The sequence below is a fragment of the Lipophrys pholis genome (genome assembly GCF_963383615.2).
Source record: "Lipophrys pholis genome assembly, chromosome: 13".
Lineage (NCBI taxonomy): Eukaryota > Metazoa > Chordata > Actinopteri > Blenniiformes > Blenniidae > Lipophrys > Lipophrys pholis.
In genome coordinates, this window is record NC_137632.1 from 16,495,237 (window position 1) to 16,514,221 (window position 18,985).

At 38.2% G+C, this 18,985-nt stretch overlaps 1 protein-coding gene across 1 annotated transcript; it reads right to left on the bottom strand.

Moving 5' to 3' along the window:
- Nucleotides 1–165: 165 nt before the first annotated feature.
- LOC308118682 (uncharacterized protein) lies at nucleotides 166–16,916 on the bottom strand (the record flags this gene model as incomplete). Its single annotated transcript, XM_080478192.1, has 19 exons — nucleotides 166–615; nucleotides 708–841; nucleotides 1,012–1,193; nucleotides 1,265–1,429; nucleotides 1,862–1,992; nucleotides 2,951–3,084; nucleotides 3,731–3,897; nucleotides 5,309–5,455; nucleotides 5,656–5,756; nucleotides 5,905–6,023; nucleotides 6,696–6,889; nucleotides 7,108–7,278; nucleotides 8,013–8,086; nucleotides 8,605–8,735; nucleotides 9,897–10,035; nucleotides 11,810–11,903; nucleotides 12,031–12,105; nucleotides 15,106–15,324; nucleotides 16,854–16,916. The coding sequence occupies 19 exons, from the start codon at nucleotides 16,914–16,916 to the stop codon at nucleotides 500–502; spliced, it is 2,556 nt and encodes an 851-aa protein (XP_080334318.1). The 3' UTR covers nucleotides 166–499.
- Nucleotides 16,917–18,985: the final 2,069 nt, after the last annotated feature.

Here is an 18,985-nt window from a genome sequence, read left to right on the forward strand (position 1 = left end):
ATAAGCCGCTACCTTTTTCACACAATTTGAACCCTGCAGCTTAAACAATGACGGGGCTCATTTCTGGATTTTTACGGGTGTAGCGACACCTTCATGCCGCCAATTCGTGGGTGATGTGTTCAGGTGCATCACGGAGCACCAACCTTTCATTTTTTTTTTCTTTTTAAATTTGGTTGGTGTGGCTTATATTCGGGTGCACTCAATAGTCCAGAAATTACAGTCATGAACATGATTGCTTTTTTTTCATTGACTGGGATGGGGGGGTGGAAAGAAACACTGTCAACATTCATCATACCAGCACCTTATTCAGGCCGGACAAAAGAAGAAGGTGTAATCATTAATGTTCCATAACTCTTACCAAGAAAGTAAATGAAAAGTTAATTCTGCAAATGAAGTCACAGAGTTAACATCGGATTAACAGCTGAGAGTCAACAAAAGATGAAAGGAAACTCCTTTTCAGGCTAATTGAACGCCTCATTGAATTCACAAGGCTTGGCACTTACTTGACCAGGACATCTGGGCTCTGCAATAATAGTGCCTGAGTCACTGCTTGAGTAAAGGTTGGCCATCTCAAACCAGTATCGCAATGAATGGTGAAACTGGCACTGGCAGAGCCTGAAAGATAAAGCAGAAACAGTTCACACATCAAAAAGGTTATTTTTACAATGTCAGAAGGTCTCATCAGAGGGGATGCTGAGTTAACTCACAGTTTGCTGGCTCAGTTGTGACTTCAGGCCTGTAGTTCAAAACCCAGTAAGCCATATGGAAATAGTCCTTTACCTCAGGCCACAGATGACTCCTCTCGATCTTTTCTCCAAGATTCACCATGAACATGAAAACGCTAGGAGGAAAAACAAAAGCGGAGAAATTAGAACACACAACATGAAGGGAGACAAAGTCCACATTAGAAATTTAGCTTTTTATTGAACAAAAACGTTTTTTTTCTCATTTTTTTTTAATTTACAAAAGAATGAAATGTGCAAATATTTCAGTGGAATCACGTGAAAGCACCTCTTTTGAACCGTCTCAGCAATGTCATGGGTGGTATTTTCAGGTATCCAGGTCAAGTGTTCCTCATCCAGCTCCCCAAAGTGCATGCTTCTGTTATGCAACTGATGCCACTCAGAGAGGATCATGGGAAGTGTTACACTGAAGTCTGCTTCACCTGTTAGAGTGCTGTACAATTCCTGTCCCTGGCAAGTATAAAAAGGAAGATTAATCAAAGAAAAACATTTGTCATTCAATATTTAATGCAGTCACTTACTTGTTCAACCAAAATTCCCCAGTGCATCAGTAGGACTTGTTCCAATTTGGAGCTGTTTTGGCAGATCATCGCTCGCCACACTTCCATCTTTACAGCCTCAGTTGGTAGGAGCCACTCGAATGGACCCACAGATTCTTCGCATGTCACAGACTGTGACGATATGCCCTGAACAAGAAATTCAAAGAGCAACGCCAGATAAGAGTTTGATCTCTTCAACATCAGAGAACACCGACGTCACAGTGTGAATGTGACTTGTCGTATCTGGAGATCATCAGCAAAGCAAAACGTGGCAAACATAAGATCCTTTTGTCAATCAGCCATAATAATGTGTATGTCTGTATTTTTCTCCCCGTATGCAATGAACTGAATTGTGTCTTAAAAACACAGTTCAACCCAAACCTGTTTGTTATTATATTATGTCTTTGATAGCTAATGTTCAACTGGAGATTTTAAGATTTTAATCAGAGTGACAACCTGAAATAAACATGGCCACAATCTGTTCATTTACACCGCCTGTCTGTCATTTTCACCCAAAATTTGTGACGTTAAAATATATGTTTTAACTCAAATCAAGTTGATAAACAAAAAATATATTACCTTCATGACTGTTTGCAGCACACTGTCCAGAACTCGGTCGAACCACATGCTTGACTCAGATTGATTTGTCAGCAACATATGAACGGTCAGCTGGAGATTATCAGCGTCGATCAGGACACTGTTCAAGATTTCTGCAAAATCAATGTACAGTCAAGTTAATACATTTACAGGAACAAAACTACTATCTATAACAGGATATACACAAAAATAATATATTTAATCATTCATTCATTTTCTTCCGCTTATCAGTTTCTTTGTTGCGGGGGTGACAGTCTGAGCACTGTCACCCAGATCACAATGCACCATTTAAGAACCTTCCTGCAGGTGGTGAGCCCATGGGAAGGTGTCGCCGGGCGTGGGACACGAACCCACTACCCTGAGATTATGAGTCTCATGCTCTACCAACTGAGCTAGCCGGGGGACTAATATATGTAATAATATTAATAATAATAATATTGTAATAACTATTTTTCGAAAATGAAAATAATTTGAAAAACTCCTAACATACACTTAAGCTTGTTGTGTATACTAATATGATTAGTTGAACTCTGTAAAAAGATAAACGGAGGTTTAAGTTCCTGTTGTAAAGCTTAATGTATGGTGTGCTTGTGGCTTGTTAATCCATCCATTCATCCATCCATTTTCTCCCGCTTATCCGTTTCCGGGTCGCGTGGGTGGCAGTCTGAGCTCCGTCACCCAGATCACATTGCACCGATTAAGAACCTTCCTGCAGGTGGTGAGCCCACGGGAAGTGGCTTGTTAATATGGTCAATAAATAATCCTCAGATTATTATCTATTTATGGATTAGAAGTGAATATGTCTTTGTCTCAATGTTTTCTCAGAACCACTGAGTTAAGCTCTACAAATAGCAAACTTCACAGTACATTCACTATTTGTTCTTCAATAGTTTTGTCATCAGCCCATCTCCTGAGAACGGGTGTGAACCATTTCCATTCATGTGTTGGTCGCAAAGTATACAGTGTACCGTTTATTCAGTGTAACAATAGCTGCTAATGTAGTGTATGATGTCAAGTGTAAAACCTGCACCTGACAGTGAGACACGGTGTGTGTGTGTGTGATAGACTCACCATCAACAGTGTTCAAGACCAATGTCACTGACTTCATGGACTGAAAGCAAGTTCTCAGGATTCCCTGCAGAACCATATCCACTCCTGGCACAGCATTTAGCACGTCGACCACGACTTGACCAACGCTCAAAAACCTACCAGGTAATTCACATTACAGTGGAGACAAGAGTAAAAATTAAAACAGTTAAAACGTTCTGGGCAGTGTAAAAAATATCCAATGTTATATGATGGATGCAAAAGGAAATGTAATACCCTCTGGGTTTAGTTTATCGTAGAAAAAAACAGTACAGGCTTTTCAGCATGTAAAAAGTAAAAAGCCTCAAACAATAAACTTAAAACTGAATGCTGGATTGTTCACATAAATACAAAAGTTCAAAACATTCGCAAACATTTTTTTAAGTTGAGTATGCGCAATGGGTGCTTTTGATGATTTGTAAAACTATATTCTCTATTCATTTTATGCTTCTGATTATACTAAAATGCAGTTATTTCAAAAGAAATTGCGACTATTATATTTCGAAAATACTCTACTGACACGCAGTCCAGGTTGCTATTTTTCATAGTGTACCATTAACTACTTTGGCTTGCAATATATTTTAATATAATATAATGGAATATAGTGTTCCTTTTTTTTTTTCCTGACATAAACTGTACATCTTATATGAATCTGACACTACTCAGTTTGTGAAAGTGTCTTTATTTTCTACAATCTAATGTACCGTTTCAGTGGTTGCTGCATTAAAAGAGGACGCCGTAGCGTTCTCTTCTACTTTAACTTACAGCTGTTCTTCAATGTTCTCTGGCTGCGTGTCTGTGTCGCGCCGGTTCCTCGTGGTGTTGGAGCCTCCTGGTGCTCCAGGAGACAAACCTCCGATGAGACTGTGGACCAGGTCTTTGGCAAAAGCCACATCGCGCGGGGCAACATTCTTGCTCCAGGTAAGGAGAGCCTGGGAACAAGATAGGTGCATGGAGTGGAAAAAGGAAGGAGAAGTTATAGGTGCAAAATCAGAATTGTTTAAGATAATCTGCTACCGTGAATTTCTACTCAATTCAATTCAATTCAATTCAATATCAATTCAATTTGATTTATATAGCACCAAATACAACAGTCTTTTTTAGGTACTTTTAACAGAGAGAAAACCCAACAAATCCTACACTCCATATTTTGTTCCAAACTACAAAGGCAAATTAACACAGAATGAGAATGAGAATGAGAATAAGACGAGTGAGTCTTGAGTCCAGTTTGGAATTTTTTTTTATATTGGATTCATTTGAAATTTCTGTTTTGACTTACTGCCACTAGGTATGCAAATGGCGTGCGACTAACGAGAAATGGCTTTCCAGCAACTGACAGATATTGTTAATCAGCAAAATTTACAAATATTGTAATGTGTTTGATGTAAAGCTCAAAAGGCTAAAACGTGACAAGAGGAGTTTGCCTTCAAGGCTCCTTCACACAGAATCTTTCTACAGGAATTCAACTAACGTTTTCTGAAAGTAGGCCTTGAAGGTACATTTCTTTCAACATTATCATGGACCGAGCGTCAAATTCTACATTACCCAGCATAACGCAAAGCAAATATTTGGTTCTTTAAATGTCAACCAAATGTTTGCTTTGATTACATTCAGATTAAAACACTGTATTAAAGTTAAAGCATTGCTCTTGATTTTTATTCTCACAATGTTTTTCAGCGTGTGTTGTAAAACTGCAAATCTGTTTTTGTGACGTGAATAAAGAAAGCTTCATTCCTATTTGTGAAACGTGAGAGACATACAAGATAATCCTGACTGCTGTTTAGATAAGGATTTAGAGGTATGGGTATGGGAGGGGCAAGCTCAAATAAGAGAATAAGTCCCGACCACTATGCAGTATGTCATCAGCATCAGCAAACAATGACTCAGCAAGAGATTGTGGAATTACATAGGCTCTGGTTTGTTATACATCAGCATTACTAATTGATGTACATTGACTGTTGGAGTGAGCTTGCAAAGTAGCAACAGTGTTAGTTAACACTCCTTAATTGGGAAAACATGCATACTGCCATGGTAGTGCTCATTGGGTATTCTCAAGGTGTCCGCTCCCCAGATGTACTTTGGGAGTTTCAGTCACGGGTTGCTCTGTCTGAGTTCCCTCTCGTGGCCACGGTCAAATGAACTGGTGTACCTCAAATGTAATTATAAGTGAAGTTGGCAGTAGAGAAGGTGTATTAGCAGTGAAGGTGGTGAAGCGCAAATGAGCAAACGAAGGCAGTGGAAAAAAAACAGAACACTGACATCACAATAAACTTCAAGTAGCTGACTCATTTGTCATGCTTTGTCAGTCTGTTGATGTTGGCAACATTCCTGTCTCAGACATACCTTCTTGGCCACCTCGTCGGGGCTGATCATTCTCAGAAGCATGTCCACGGTGCCTGCACTGCATGCTGCCGTTAGCCACATTGGGTTACTGCCGCTTTCACACAAATAAGACCCCACCATGGAGGTGTCCAATGTCAGGAAAATGGCCTATAAAAAAAGAGGTCAACGGTGGTATTTATCCAGCTCATTTGGTCAATCATTGACAATGGCAAATACAAATATGTAAATATTGCTGTCGAAATGTACATGCACATGTACATCCACCTGTAGTAAAAAGTATGCAAGACATACAGTACGTGTGACATTTCTATGACTACAAATAATCCAAAAGAATGAGGAAACCCTACCTTGTCCAGGGGTATGTGAACGCCTTGTAGAACTTGCTGCAGGATTTCGCTCAGCGTGTCGTTGTTCAGTATCACAACATCTCCGAGGGTAATGGAGACCTCTAAGCAGGACAAGTTCATGTTATCAAACGTTAGCACAGAACTCGATTGACGAGATATTTGCAGTGTGATGGCGGCATGTTGTGAAATGTTTCCATGTTTTTGGGTGTCACGGCATATGTGCTTCGAACCATTGTGTACTATAGTTACCTTTCCCAGGCCAGTTTTGAACATAGTTGATGAGGCTGATGCTTCCGGCGAGCAGTGGGTGTACCATGGAGAGTGGAGCGCCAGTTTCAGGGAAGTTGTTCTCAATGACATGCAAGGCACTAAAGACATAAATGGAAAACAAACAAAAAAATTGTAAACTGCACTTTGTCACATTGATCTGTTAAATATTAACTCATTATGCATTTCTTACTCTGTCATTTGTACATATATTTTGGCCCTGTTTTCATAACCAGACCAAACCTTATATAACTTTAAATGTCCCGGGGTCAAAGTTCCAAAGTGATATTTAGTTCCTGGAGTTGGTTTTGTGTTATATCCTCTACTCTTATGTAAATAGTTTTGAACATTTTTTTTTTTACTTTCATTAAAAAAGTTTGTGACTGTCCTTTGTTATTCTTAACATTTTGCAAGGTCATTGGTCAGATTGAACTTTCATGAAGGCTGATAGTATAGTATAGTATAGTATAGTATAGTATAGTACAGTATAGCATAGCATCCCGGCTTTCTACATTGTAAAAATGTGTTTTTCCGAATTCTATTCCAAATGTTATATTTTGTTTAGTTTATTTTTATTTTTTTCATAAAATATACCGCATACACACATTCATGAATTTACATAAACTTTTAACTTATTGGAAGGTAAGATTCACCAAATCTTCCACATTTTGGTGAAGCTCATTTAAGGTCACTGTCCCCTTCTTTTAAATCCAACCAAACCCTTTCCTTGCCGGCGCCCGTGTTGTCTTGTTCAGTCATTGAAAGGACGGTACCTCTGTATGTGCCTGAGGAGGGCGTCAGTGCTGCTCAGCATTTCGGCTTCTGAACCGGAGGAGAAGAGTTGGGGAAAAGCGAGAAGACTCTCCCACAACACGGTCTCGTTTTGCATCTGATTGAACAGCATCACTGCCACCCCGGCCACCATCAAGACCTCATCTGGTTCTGTCAGCATCTGCTCCGTCAGGATCTAACAAGCAGAGGCAACGTCTGAGTCTCTGGAACCTTTTGTGACAGCACGGATATTCAAATGTAGATTTACAAAAGCTACACATAACACTGCAGTGGCTTTTAACTCTTTTGTTTTCACCCTGTAGTGAAAACAAAACTGACTCTTGCAGGCATGACCCCACATATCGCAGCAGCACACACACACACACACACACACACACACACACACAAGCCGACCTGGTTGAGCGTGTAGAGTGACACTTCGAACAGAGTGTTGTTGGTCTGGCAGAATTTGACCGCAGCGTAGGAGAGGGCGTCGGGTGACGTTTTGTTTATCCTGGGCAAAATCAGAGTGCAGACGGCTCTTTTCAACAGGTTCACCGTATCCTGCAGGTACTCCAAGGACTCCTGTGGCAAACAGAATAATGTGACTTTGTGTTATTAGTCAGTGGATATTTATTTGAAAATACAACATGAAATGATCTTGTAATGTGATTCACACCCATTTTACAGATCAAACAGAAACTCTGCGCTCTACAGATTCAAACGACCACCGAACAGCCAGTGAGGATTTTTCTTGCTCCACTGAAAATAGCTGATAAAATAACTGAAAATCGATGTTGAAAGATTTGAGCAGAAATTATACATTTTCATCGTGTGATAAAAAAAAGTGTAATTTTCAAACAACAAAATGACAAGAAAAACACTACATTTCGTTTGCTTGTTTTATTGTGACTACAACTGGACTATACAGGTATATGTAACCATGTTAGTTCGACTTGGACTAACACCCAATAAATGTGATGGTGAAATAGTAAACAGGAGCTCGAACTGAAACATGGTAAAACATGGTGAAAACGGATGACGTTACAAAGAGTTGATGACTGTTTTTGTGCTCTGCGATGTCACATGTCCATTGGTAAATACATAAATCCTGACAAGCTGAAAGAATAAATGGATTACACTCCCCTATACACATACCATGACAAACACAATATTCCAACTGAACAGCTTAGTTAGGCGGTAACAGTACATTTGGAAATGTTTGTTTTCTTAATATTTGTGCTGTCTTCTATTAAATGATTGCTTAAAGAAACGACCGCCGGAATTTTTCCAACTTTTTGATCTCAAGTAATACTCACATGATTTATCAGAAGAGTTGTGTTGCTGGTACTCTTGGGAGAGGTTTCTTTAGGTCCTCCTTGGTTTGGTGATCCTATAACACGACAATAAATTATTAAAAACGGGCAAGACAAAGAAGTAAAAGCTGATATTTGTTTACAGAAAAATGACTTGTGATGTGTGGGTCTAAAGAAGAAAATAAGTGTGACATTTCAATAAAACCATGTTTAAAGATTACATTATTATTGTCCTTCTTTGAAAATTATGACTAAAGACTGCTGGTAAAGGGAAAATGTGTCTTTGCAATGAAAGAAAAGAAAAAAAGAAAGAATAAAACTACTAAAATGAGAAAAATGTATTGAAATACCAGCACCTATAAATCAAAGCGTCTGTCTAGGTTTTTACTTGTGGGAGTCAAGCCACTTCCTCTTTAGCGACTCGTATAATCTTATTCGTTAACCTCTGCACTGCTTTCATAATGCTGATTTAACATTGTTTTACCAACAAATATATTATCTCATGCCAACAGCTGGGAGATGAGAATTTCTCACAGGAAAAGAAGAGTGTTGTTGTATTTCACAGACAGATGAGTCATGAAGAAAAATTCCATACCCAAAATTTTTTCCAAGAATCTGATTAGCGCCTCGGTATCGTGTCTGGACTCAGCAGGGTAAGACAGCTTCAGAAAGTCTCCGTCTTGAATCAGGGTCCTCAGCGGTGAGTCTTTCAGCGATCGGGGGGACCTGTCAACCCGATTCAAACAGATCGGAGGAAATGATATAGGTTTTCTCGAGGCAAAGCCCCAAACACGCAAATAACTCATCAAAGACGAGCAAACCAACAGTAACAATAATGAATGAAGTGGTACGATGGTTGACACTCATACCCAGAAGGTTCCTGGTTCAATCCTTGGTTTAGCAAAGGAACTTCTAAGTGTGTGTGATTCTCTCTCTCTCTCTCTCTCTCTCTCTCTCTCTCTCTCTCTCTCTCTCTCTCTCTCTCTCTCTGATGAATAGATAAATGGATGGGGAGACAATTGGACATTTTCAAGACCTCATGCCAAGAAAAATGGGTGCTGTAGAGAATATGGATCGGTGGAGGCAAACCAGCTTCACTTATTCGAGGACTGCACTAAACCTGCTTTATACTGGAAAGAAATCCATATAAGTCACTGTGTTTAATGTCCGATTGCTCTTCAATAAAAAAGACGCTTTACTTTCGACAGGCGGTTACACTGAGGAGTGATACAAAGCTGCTGCAGGCACTTTCAGCGGCCAGCAAAAAAAATAAATAAATAAATAAATAAACGTTGCAAAAATAGTTAAAACCACTGCCACCTATAGTAGAAGAACTGACAAACAGGTTTATCGACCCGCACCATCCTTCTGTTAGGACACATATTCTGTTGACAAAACAAAAGCTGCACTATTTCAGGTAATTTCCCACTACATCATAATGTGCATTTGACACTTGAACTGAGACAAAACCGCCGCCTATATGTTTTGTTTTTTTTAAGTAAAATATGCCCCTTTCGGACAGATCATGTAACTCCACATGTTGACAGAGTTGAAAAAGCATGAAAACAGTGATTATTCATCTTCAGCCTGATGTGTATGTGAAGATTAGGCCGCTGGGGGGGATAGCCACCGCCCTCCTTCGGCAGAAGGAAGTGTGTTGCTGCGATATTACCACGCACACAATGACTAAGCATCTCGTGTGATGCCGCTGTGCTGAGGTGTTTCCCTCCCATGTGATGAAACGACCTTCATGGGACATCGAGCTTTTAATCATATGGCTCAAGGTCAGCACAGTCGAACAGTGTCAGGAAGATTTGGAAATGTATTGGCCTTTTGTTGCTATAAAAGTAAGATAACCTTCAAAATGATCACTGATCTTAGCAGCACCTTGCATTGCTTGATGATCTTGATGTCGATCGGTCCGCCAGGCGAGATCTATTATGGCAACTGCTGTCCGTGTTGCACATGAGAGTCTGCAGGAAAGGGAAAAACCCTGCACTTGGGAGATTACGTGGCCCCACATAACCTAGAAGAAACAATGTAAAGACTTAATGTGGCATACATCTTTAAAATTAAGACACACGTAGATATATTGCAAGGTTATTGTTGTATGTATACACGTGTGACATGTGTTATCTTTTGTCGGCAAACAAGCGCCTCTCAATTGTTTTTATTCTGAACAAAAGAAACAGCCATAAAAGGTATGGAGATTAAGTGTCAGTTAGGCAGCTGAGACCAGACAGCGTGGAACAGTGCGTGCCTCTCCGGTATTCACTCAGGTTTGAATACTTTGCTTTGGTACATCACAGCCTCGCAGGCAACTTCTGCCTATGACCATTGTGACGTTATAAAACCTGAAGTCTTTAAAAGAAAGCTGAGAACCTGTTTTTAAACAAAAAGCACAACAGTAACGAGGAACAAAATTACTAAAGGGGCATTACAATACAACTTCCTGTGTCATTTCAAAATGAAACCCCTTCTTTTACAATAAAAATATGAAGTTGGATATATTTTGGGAGGAAATACATAGAGCTTTCTCGTAAAACCCTAATCGCTTTTATTTTTAAGTACCCGATCAAAGTGTAAAATTCCGCTATTTTGGCAACCCGACTTTAATACAGCAAATTTTATAAAATATTTGTATAGTTGCCATCACTTAATGATTAAACACTGAAAGGATAAGACACTGAGATTTGAGAGTGAAATCTAAATTCTTTACTCACACACACACACACACACACACACACACACACACACACACACACACACACACACACACACACACACACACACACACACACACACACACACACACACACACACACACACACACACACACACACACACACACATTGAGGAACAATAGACGACGGGATTCTGGGCCATTTCCTGCTTTTTTGGTCTGATCCCGCATTGAAGGTGGGTTTGTTCTCTATCTTGGGCGCGGTCAAACTCTACACCGCCGAGCGGCTCTTAGTGAGAGAGGACTGGTCCTGTTGTTTTATATTTGTGCACGCTGGGATTATTACATTACAAATGGATAGCTGTGTGAATCCGACCCCTCAAAAGAGGTGAAACAAACAAACGAGGGAGGGTTAGCTGGCGATGTGACAATGCAGGCAGCTTTCTACCTCGGTGTCAATTATTACAATGAACAAGGAAGAAAACATCTATTATTCTGGGAAAGGGATATGACACGCATGAGATGGATTGAGAGGAGGAAGTTCATGAAAACAGAACTTAGGCAAATTATATGTTTGTTAAATAGCGAGCGGTAGTACATGGGACAAATATGTTACAGCCTCCACCATCATCAACGAGCAGAGGTGACTCATGGGATCTCAATTAAGACGGTTTCAAAGGACCAAAGAATTCACCAACATAAAAACTCTTTAGGAAAAGCCCAACACTGAAGGACTCTTGGGTGTTTGAGGTGAATTCTCCATCTATTTACTTGGCTTGTGAAACTGGAATGTCACCAAGTGTGTAATTATTGACTTTAACGAGACCAAGCAAAAGCCCTGCCAGCCTAAGTCAAATCAGTGTTATCTCAATGCAAACTTTGGAAATCACACTTTCTCTTTAGTTCTCTGGACAGTTTCAGTTATAAAGCGTAATGATACAATGGCAATATTAAAAAAAACAAAAAAACATCCAACTTATTAAAAATGGCATTGTTGATAGTTCCACTTGTGGCGTAGTAACCTGATGAATGCGACTGCGCTCGCAAGGACAGTTAGAATGGTTTTTGGGTTATTTTTCAAACGTGGCCGTGAATCGGACACGGCATCAACACTCACATGTTTCTCTCAGGACCGGAGGGAACTGGTTGCGCGTCACACTGACGATTATGAAGATAATCAAAGGCCAGATGATCAGAGTGAGTGACCACACCTACAACACACGTGAATACATTTGTGGCAAATTAACAGACACAAATGAAAAAGGTATGTGAATTTAATCAAAATGTGCAGAATTTCTTCTCCGCAGTCCGATTCGGATTGATATAAAAATCACTCACCGGCTGTCTGATGACTCCCAGGCCATTCTTCCAGAGGAGAAGCTTCAACTGCTTGAAGGCCATGAGTGGAGGGGGCTGGAATAAAGACATAAAAAGAAAATCACACAAATCCGTCTATTTCTTAGAACGCCTCAGCAGCTCAAATGTATTTCATGTGCGGTATATATATCAGCATCATTGATTTAAATTGACCATGAAAGAACTCTTATCAAATGTGACGAATTCAAAAGTAGGAACACACCAAAAACACTCAATTCATCGATTAAAATGATGCATTAGTACTTCAGAAATGTTCATTTGATGCTGGTAATTTTACAGTCTACAGTTGTGAAATGGGGAAGTACTGGGAGAGGGTAAACGGAATATATTCATCAGTTCCGTTGAAAATGTCGTAGTTTTAAAATAAGAACCCTTATTCGCTCTGTTGTTTACAACTTGAAATCAAACTTTTCGGTGTCTTTTTTTGTGTGCCATGTGCTTTTTGTGAATTTCCCTGCCATTTTCAGGGGTCAAACATGTTCGACATGAAGTTGGTGTCTGTACAGACAAAAATATCACCTGACACAGGCATCTCGTCCGACTTGGAACCAACTGACTTGGGTTGTTTCAAAAAGAACGTCGGAGAAATAAAATGGCACAGAAGCTTAAAGCACCGATGAATCAAACGAACGAAAGGATTTTACTTAGAGGAGTCAGTGCATAGTATCCTCCATACACGAGGGTTACTTTTCTCTTTGGAAAATAAGATTGGGGAAAAAAAATATTATTGTATTAGTAAATATATATTAAATCAAAGCTGTTTGTTTTGACTCAACAGTAAATGTATTAACTCATTAATGCAATTACACAAAGGTAAAAAATTTATTCTATTGAAAATTTGTTTTCATTTATAACTGCTGTTACATGTTTATATAAATAAATATATATATATAAGAATAGGTGGTGACTTCTGTTGCACTATGAAGTGTATATTACTGCTTTATTGTAAGATACAATGCAAATGAAATTTGAACAGTTCAAAGTAATTTATATTATTATTCAGTGGTTGAAAGAAAATTGAATTTAAAGCTCAAGGAAAGAAGGAACTTTTAATGGACCAATCACACATTTACAGGAAAACGTGACATCAGTCAGCAACTACATTTTTCACATTTTTTGCACAAACTGAACAGTCGAGGAATTAACAGGGGTGAAACTACTTCTCACATTATTCTGAGAATTTGAATTAATATAAGTATTTTTTTCTTAACAGGGGCTATTCCTGTTTCTGACCGACCGTTGTTAACACTGTGCAAATTTTAATCATATTAAGTGTATCTGAGAAATATGCTTTAAATGTAGATAGTCTTATGGGTAAAGTGAATAAAATATTTTTTTTTTTTACATTTTGGCTCCAATAGAACATTGGGTTGTTAAAAGGTATGCTAAAGTATAGATCACAATACACTGAGTAGCTTTTGAGAAAAGTCTATAGTAGTTTTACTTCAGTATATTTTAATAACAATGCATTTAATTGGAATTGAGTATGAATTGAATGAATGTACCAGTAGGTGTACTTGAGCACTTTTAGTCAGTTTTGAGGGGACTACCTGGTACTTTGACTTGAGTACTTTTTAAAAACAAGACCTTTACCTTTAAGTGAGTACAACTGAACATTAATGTGACATTAATTGTGCTTGAGTATAATTCCAATGCTCTTTGTAAAAACTATTCATCCTTGAGTTTTGTCAGGGAAGTACGTTCTACTTTTAGTTTCCTTTCTATATATAAAGTAACTAAAACTCTGGGTAGCTTTTGAGAGAAGTATTATGTATTTCCACTTCTGTCTTTTAATAGCAACACTATCAATTATAATTGAGTGGTTGACATTCGCTAATTTACGGAACATTTGCTCTTCTGCTTCCATATTGAAGTATGACGCCCTCCTGCTTTGAATAAGAAAGGTTTTACAGAAAGTACTTAATTGAATGACTCAACTTCAATTAATAGATGGTGGTAGGAGGGGGGCCCAAATCTAAATTTGCATTGGGCCCAACAGAAGCTTGGGCCGGCTCTGTTTCAAGTAGTTATAGAGAAGAGTACCTTCTACTTTCACTTTACTATATATATAATTTTTTTTAAAAAGCAATGTTTCCAATTGTAATCGAGTATATATTAAACAATGTTGTACTTACTGTAATTGACCACAACGTTTCAGCACCCTTCCTTCATCTCTAAAATGTACTATACAAGTTGAGAGTTCTGTACTTTTCAAAGACAATACCTTTACTGGTATATGAATACAGATGAAGCAATGTCACAGTAGTTGTACATGGACTCTTCCTAATTCTATAAACCGTCCATGCATGATCTCAAACATACGGAAGAGTTTTAGGGCCACTGAAGAAAAAATAAATTCGGAGGGTTAAAAAACAAACAAAAAAACCTTCGTGTGCTTCAGAAAAAGTCGAAAATCAAAGTCGAGGTTTCTTTTTTTTTTCCACGCAGAGACCTTCTATCCATCCCTCATCATTTGCCCGTAGATGTGAAATCACATTAAATCAATTAATTGTGACCATGTAGGATTACTTCCTGCTTATGGACGTGTGATTTTACACAGGATTTCCTTGATTAATAAGAAGACATTTAAATAAGCATCCGTGTCTTTGTCCTTCGTACTCGACGAACTTCCACGACGGAACAACGCAGCAGGCTGCTCCTGTCTCTTCTCGTCCTGATACTGATGACAACTGCACCGTGTTTAATGAGCGAGATTCTGTCCCGAAGCATCTCTTCACCACTTCATTAAACCACCGTGAAAAAAAAAATCTCGACTTTCATTTTCGACTTTTTCTGAAGCGCATGAAGATTGTTTTTTTTTTTCTTTTCTTCAGTGGCCCTAAAACTCTTCCGTACAAACCAGCATTCCCACAATGATAATAATAATAATAATAATAATAATAATAATAATAATAATAATAAGAAGAAGAAGAAGAAGAAGAAGAAGAAGAAGAAGAAGAAGAAGAAGAAGAAGAAGAAGAAGAAGAAGAAGAAGAAGAAGAAGAAGAAGAAGAATAATGAGCATTGCTGATTTACCTGCTGGTCGTTGTGGATGAACTTTGTGTTATCTGTCTGTCGCTGGCAGGATTGGAGAGAAACACATGGCGCCTCTAGCAGGATGCCTTTTCCATCAGCTGGTAGTCGGAGTAAAAATGGAGAAAATTCGGCAGAGAGGAACGCAAAAACGTTGTACGGTAACTTAAACGTCAGCGATGCCGCCTTCACCTGTGTGCGCGCTGAACGAGTGAGTGGCTCCTGCCGCGTGAGATTACACAGAGTGAAAGGGGCGTGAAGGCAGGACGCAACCTGCGGCTCCAAAACGGCGCAGAAGGCACGTGACTGTCGAGTGCGCGTCCACAGCTTTATCAGTTTTTACACACACACACACACACACATATATATATATATCGTTTTTTAAATATTAAATTCCAAAACATACAGGGTTTATATTAATTCATGTATCCATAAAGTCGTTACTATATTTGTATTGATAATCTATACTGACGAAAGACAAGTCACTGTGCTTTACAAGGAAATAAAAGAAATACATTGAAACAAGGCGATCAAAGACTAAATATTTCTTCTTCTCAGAAGTCCTTGTTTAAAATTAGTCACTCTTATATATTTCATTTTTTTCAATACTTTCCAACAGCTATTGAATAACTGACAAGTAAAGGTGTTTTGTTCATACCTAAATTCTTTCTGTAAAATAAAACGTAAAAAGAGCAACAATCCATGTTTTATGTATAAGATCTGTTCAAAGGTGTTAAACATATCATGCACCCAGATTTTATGATTTGAAGCTAATTATTATTTTCAAAATGTGGATTTTATTTTATTTTATTTTAGTTGAATGGTGTGAAATATTATATAATACTAATATAATACCTCTTCTATACACCAGGGGTGTCAAACATTAGGCCAGAAGTGGCCACCGAAGGGTCCATAAAAGCGCACAGGATAACCATGAAGAGTAGTCTTTACTTTTTTACAAAAGTAAAAATTTGAAAAAAAGAAAAGAAACGAGAGATTTCATTAATCTAGTCTATGGAGTATTAATCTATCACTTTGCTTGTGTGGCCTATTCAAGGTCAAGTTGGACTCATATTACTGCCCCATAAACTAATAAGCAGTTTCAATAGGAAGTTGACCTATACTCTGATTAGGATTTATGTGACACATTATTTGTATGTTTAAAATTGACATGTTGAGTTGCCGTTTTATATGGAGGGTGCAACTACACAATCTTTTTTTAAAGACTCTATTTGAAAACTTAACCACCTTGATTAATCAACCAAAAAAGCAAAAACAAAGAGGCCAAACTGTGAATGCTATTCTGAGAGAGGCAGGGTGTCGTGACTTTCCATCATTTTAACAAAGTCTTAAAATCCTATTCAAGCCCCACCTATATACATATTTACAACATAGAACGAATATATACTCTGTGGTTGTCATTTACTCTTTACTCTTTACTAAAAAGAAATGACAAAGTAACCAAATATGGCCACTTCCCAATTGCTCTGATTCTATTATACAACTGTACAATACAGTGACGTGGTCTTTTATGTCCCACAGGGCTACTGATTCATTGTTTGAGACTTGTCATGTGATCGTTATATGATAGAATAGGTCACTGGGAACCATAGGTCAGCTCAAGAGCAAACACAATATAGTTATCGGCAAGGAAAACTGAATCTGTGGAGGAAAAACACAGGAAAGAAATTTCAACGTACCAGGCATACAGATTCACAACTGATAAGCGCAAACAAAGCGTCAGCTCACACCCACAGGTGCACCAGCTTGGAGGTGTTGCTGTGGAGATGTGGGTCTCCACAAGGAGAAGTCATGCCGGGATCATGTGGCGGCGGCAGTGTGACTCTTCCACAGGGAAAAGGAGAAAGGAAAAACTAAGTCACAAACTCCCCAGTCACTTTATGTCTCATCATTATGAAACAAACATTCACAACATGCAATTCAAGACTTACGCATTGCGACTTTTTAAAATGTTTACCTTTCATCCAAAATTGAGTTGAAAATATCAAGATATCAGAAAAATGTTATGCAGCATTGTGTGACCTGTAGCGTCCTTTTTGTAGTTTTCCAGCTTCGTCAGGAATTCTGTCAATAAGATGCAGCTGGGCTATGGCATCACACAAAGTACAAGTACATTCCTGACATTGCAGGACTCACCGGGCTCTTTATCATCTTTGGGCCATGAGAAACAAGGACAGAGGTGACATGTGACACTATTGCATTGTTGAACATCCATTAAAAAAAAAAAAAAAAATCAATTACAGAGGCAGTCATACAAGTTCTGAAGCTTGACAATATCATGTGCGAGAAACGTGTGAAAGTTTCCAGTAAGCAGAGTGAAATCCTCCTGAGAAATACTGGTGTTGAGGTCCTTCAGCTCACCATTGTGCTTTTTAAATTGAACCCATTTAAACCAAACAACAGTTCCCCTCACCCCATCAAAATATAAACATTAGAGTACCGTAATCAACGTTTTACAAATTTTATGAACGATCTCTCTTTCCAATGTTAACAGAATGCTTTACATTTACAAGGTTAATAGAACACATATGTACATGCAGGAAAGGGAAATCGTGTTAAATAAAGTGACACACAGCATATAAAAAAAACAGGGAACATACAGTGTCCCTTTTGTACAAATACTGAATATAAATGTGTGTAAGCTAAATAAATAAAAGGATTTGCACTTGTGAGAAATACGGGCTCTCCGCTTTACTCGCATGTTGTTAATTTAGCTTTTCGGAAGCCTCAGTGAAAAACGGACGTGCTCCATTATATAAATCTCATATCGCATACAAAGAAATGACGGTGGGGAATTAAAGTGTTTGTTTTTTATAAATATATAACTGATATAAGCAGGAGTGGCTATGCAGGGCGCTCGGACTTCATAGTAATTTTGTTTGTTTGATATTTGCTGTTTGCTTTTAATTTTCAATAGAAGGGATTAATTGAGATAAAGGGGCAGAGAATAGAAGTCCTTCTTTCTGCTCCCTTTCAATCAGGAATTTGAAAACTTTTGTTCTGTATTGTATTGAATTGTTTGTTTGTTGGTTTTTACAATGAATGAAATAAACTAATCTAATCTATGTCTTCTGTAGAGGGGGCTGCCGGTTTTAAACATTTTTTTTTTTTTTGTGTACTACTTGTTTTTATAATTTGTAACTGAAACTAATGTCAGTTGAAGTAATCTTGGTTCTGAATATCTTTTTTTTTTTTTTTTTCAGTTCATTGTGGATTTTACTCCAAAAGCTTAGGGCAGGCCCAGAACAGGGTCGGGTTACTGGGGGAGACGAGTTATGAAATAATCTGGTATGGCTCTTCAAACTGTCAAAATTCTTAAAATATAAGTTCATTATTTTTCTTTTTCCAGTTTTATGTTTGTAGAGCTTATTAACTTGATGAAGTCCATTATCTTCTCTCGAAATGATTCCGAATTAGAATCTCCCTTTATAAGCTCTGATAAAAAAAACCTTGTGGGAGGATTTTCTGAAAGATCTATTAGGTCATGGGAAAATCCCCAATTTGAATCCTTTCTTCAGCGTTTGAAAATCACTAAACGTTCCCTGATTTGAAAAGTACACTAAGAGGACAGATTAGGTTTCATTACTCTCTTGTAAGTCATATTCACTCTCCTGGGAGTGAAATCTAGATCACAGGAGCGACAACTCACTATCTTGATTTCTGTAAAATGTAAATGTTTGTCTCACAAGCATGGCCGAATAGGAAATGTCCATGAAATGTTCCTTTGCAACCCTATTTAAAGTGTTTAAGTATTCTCCATTTTTACACCTTTTAACCTTGTTGTTCTAAGTTATCCCGAGTCTTAAAGTTTCGATGTATAAAGCAAACTGTAGAGTGCTTAGAAGAAAGAATTAGCTGCTTT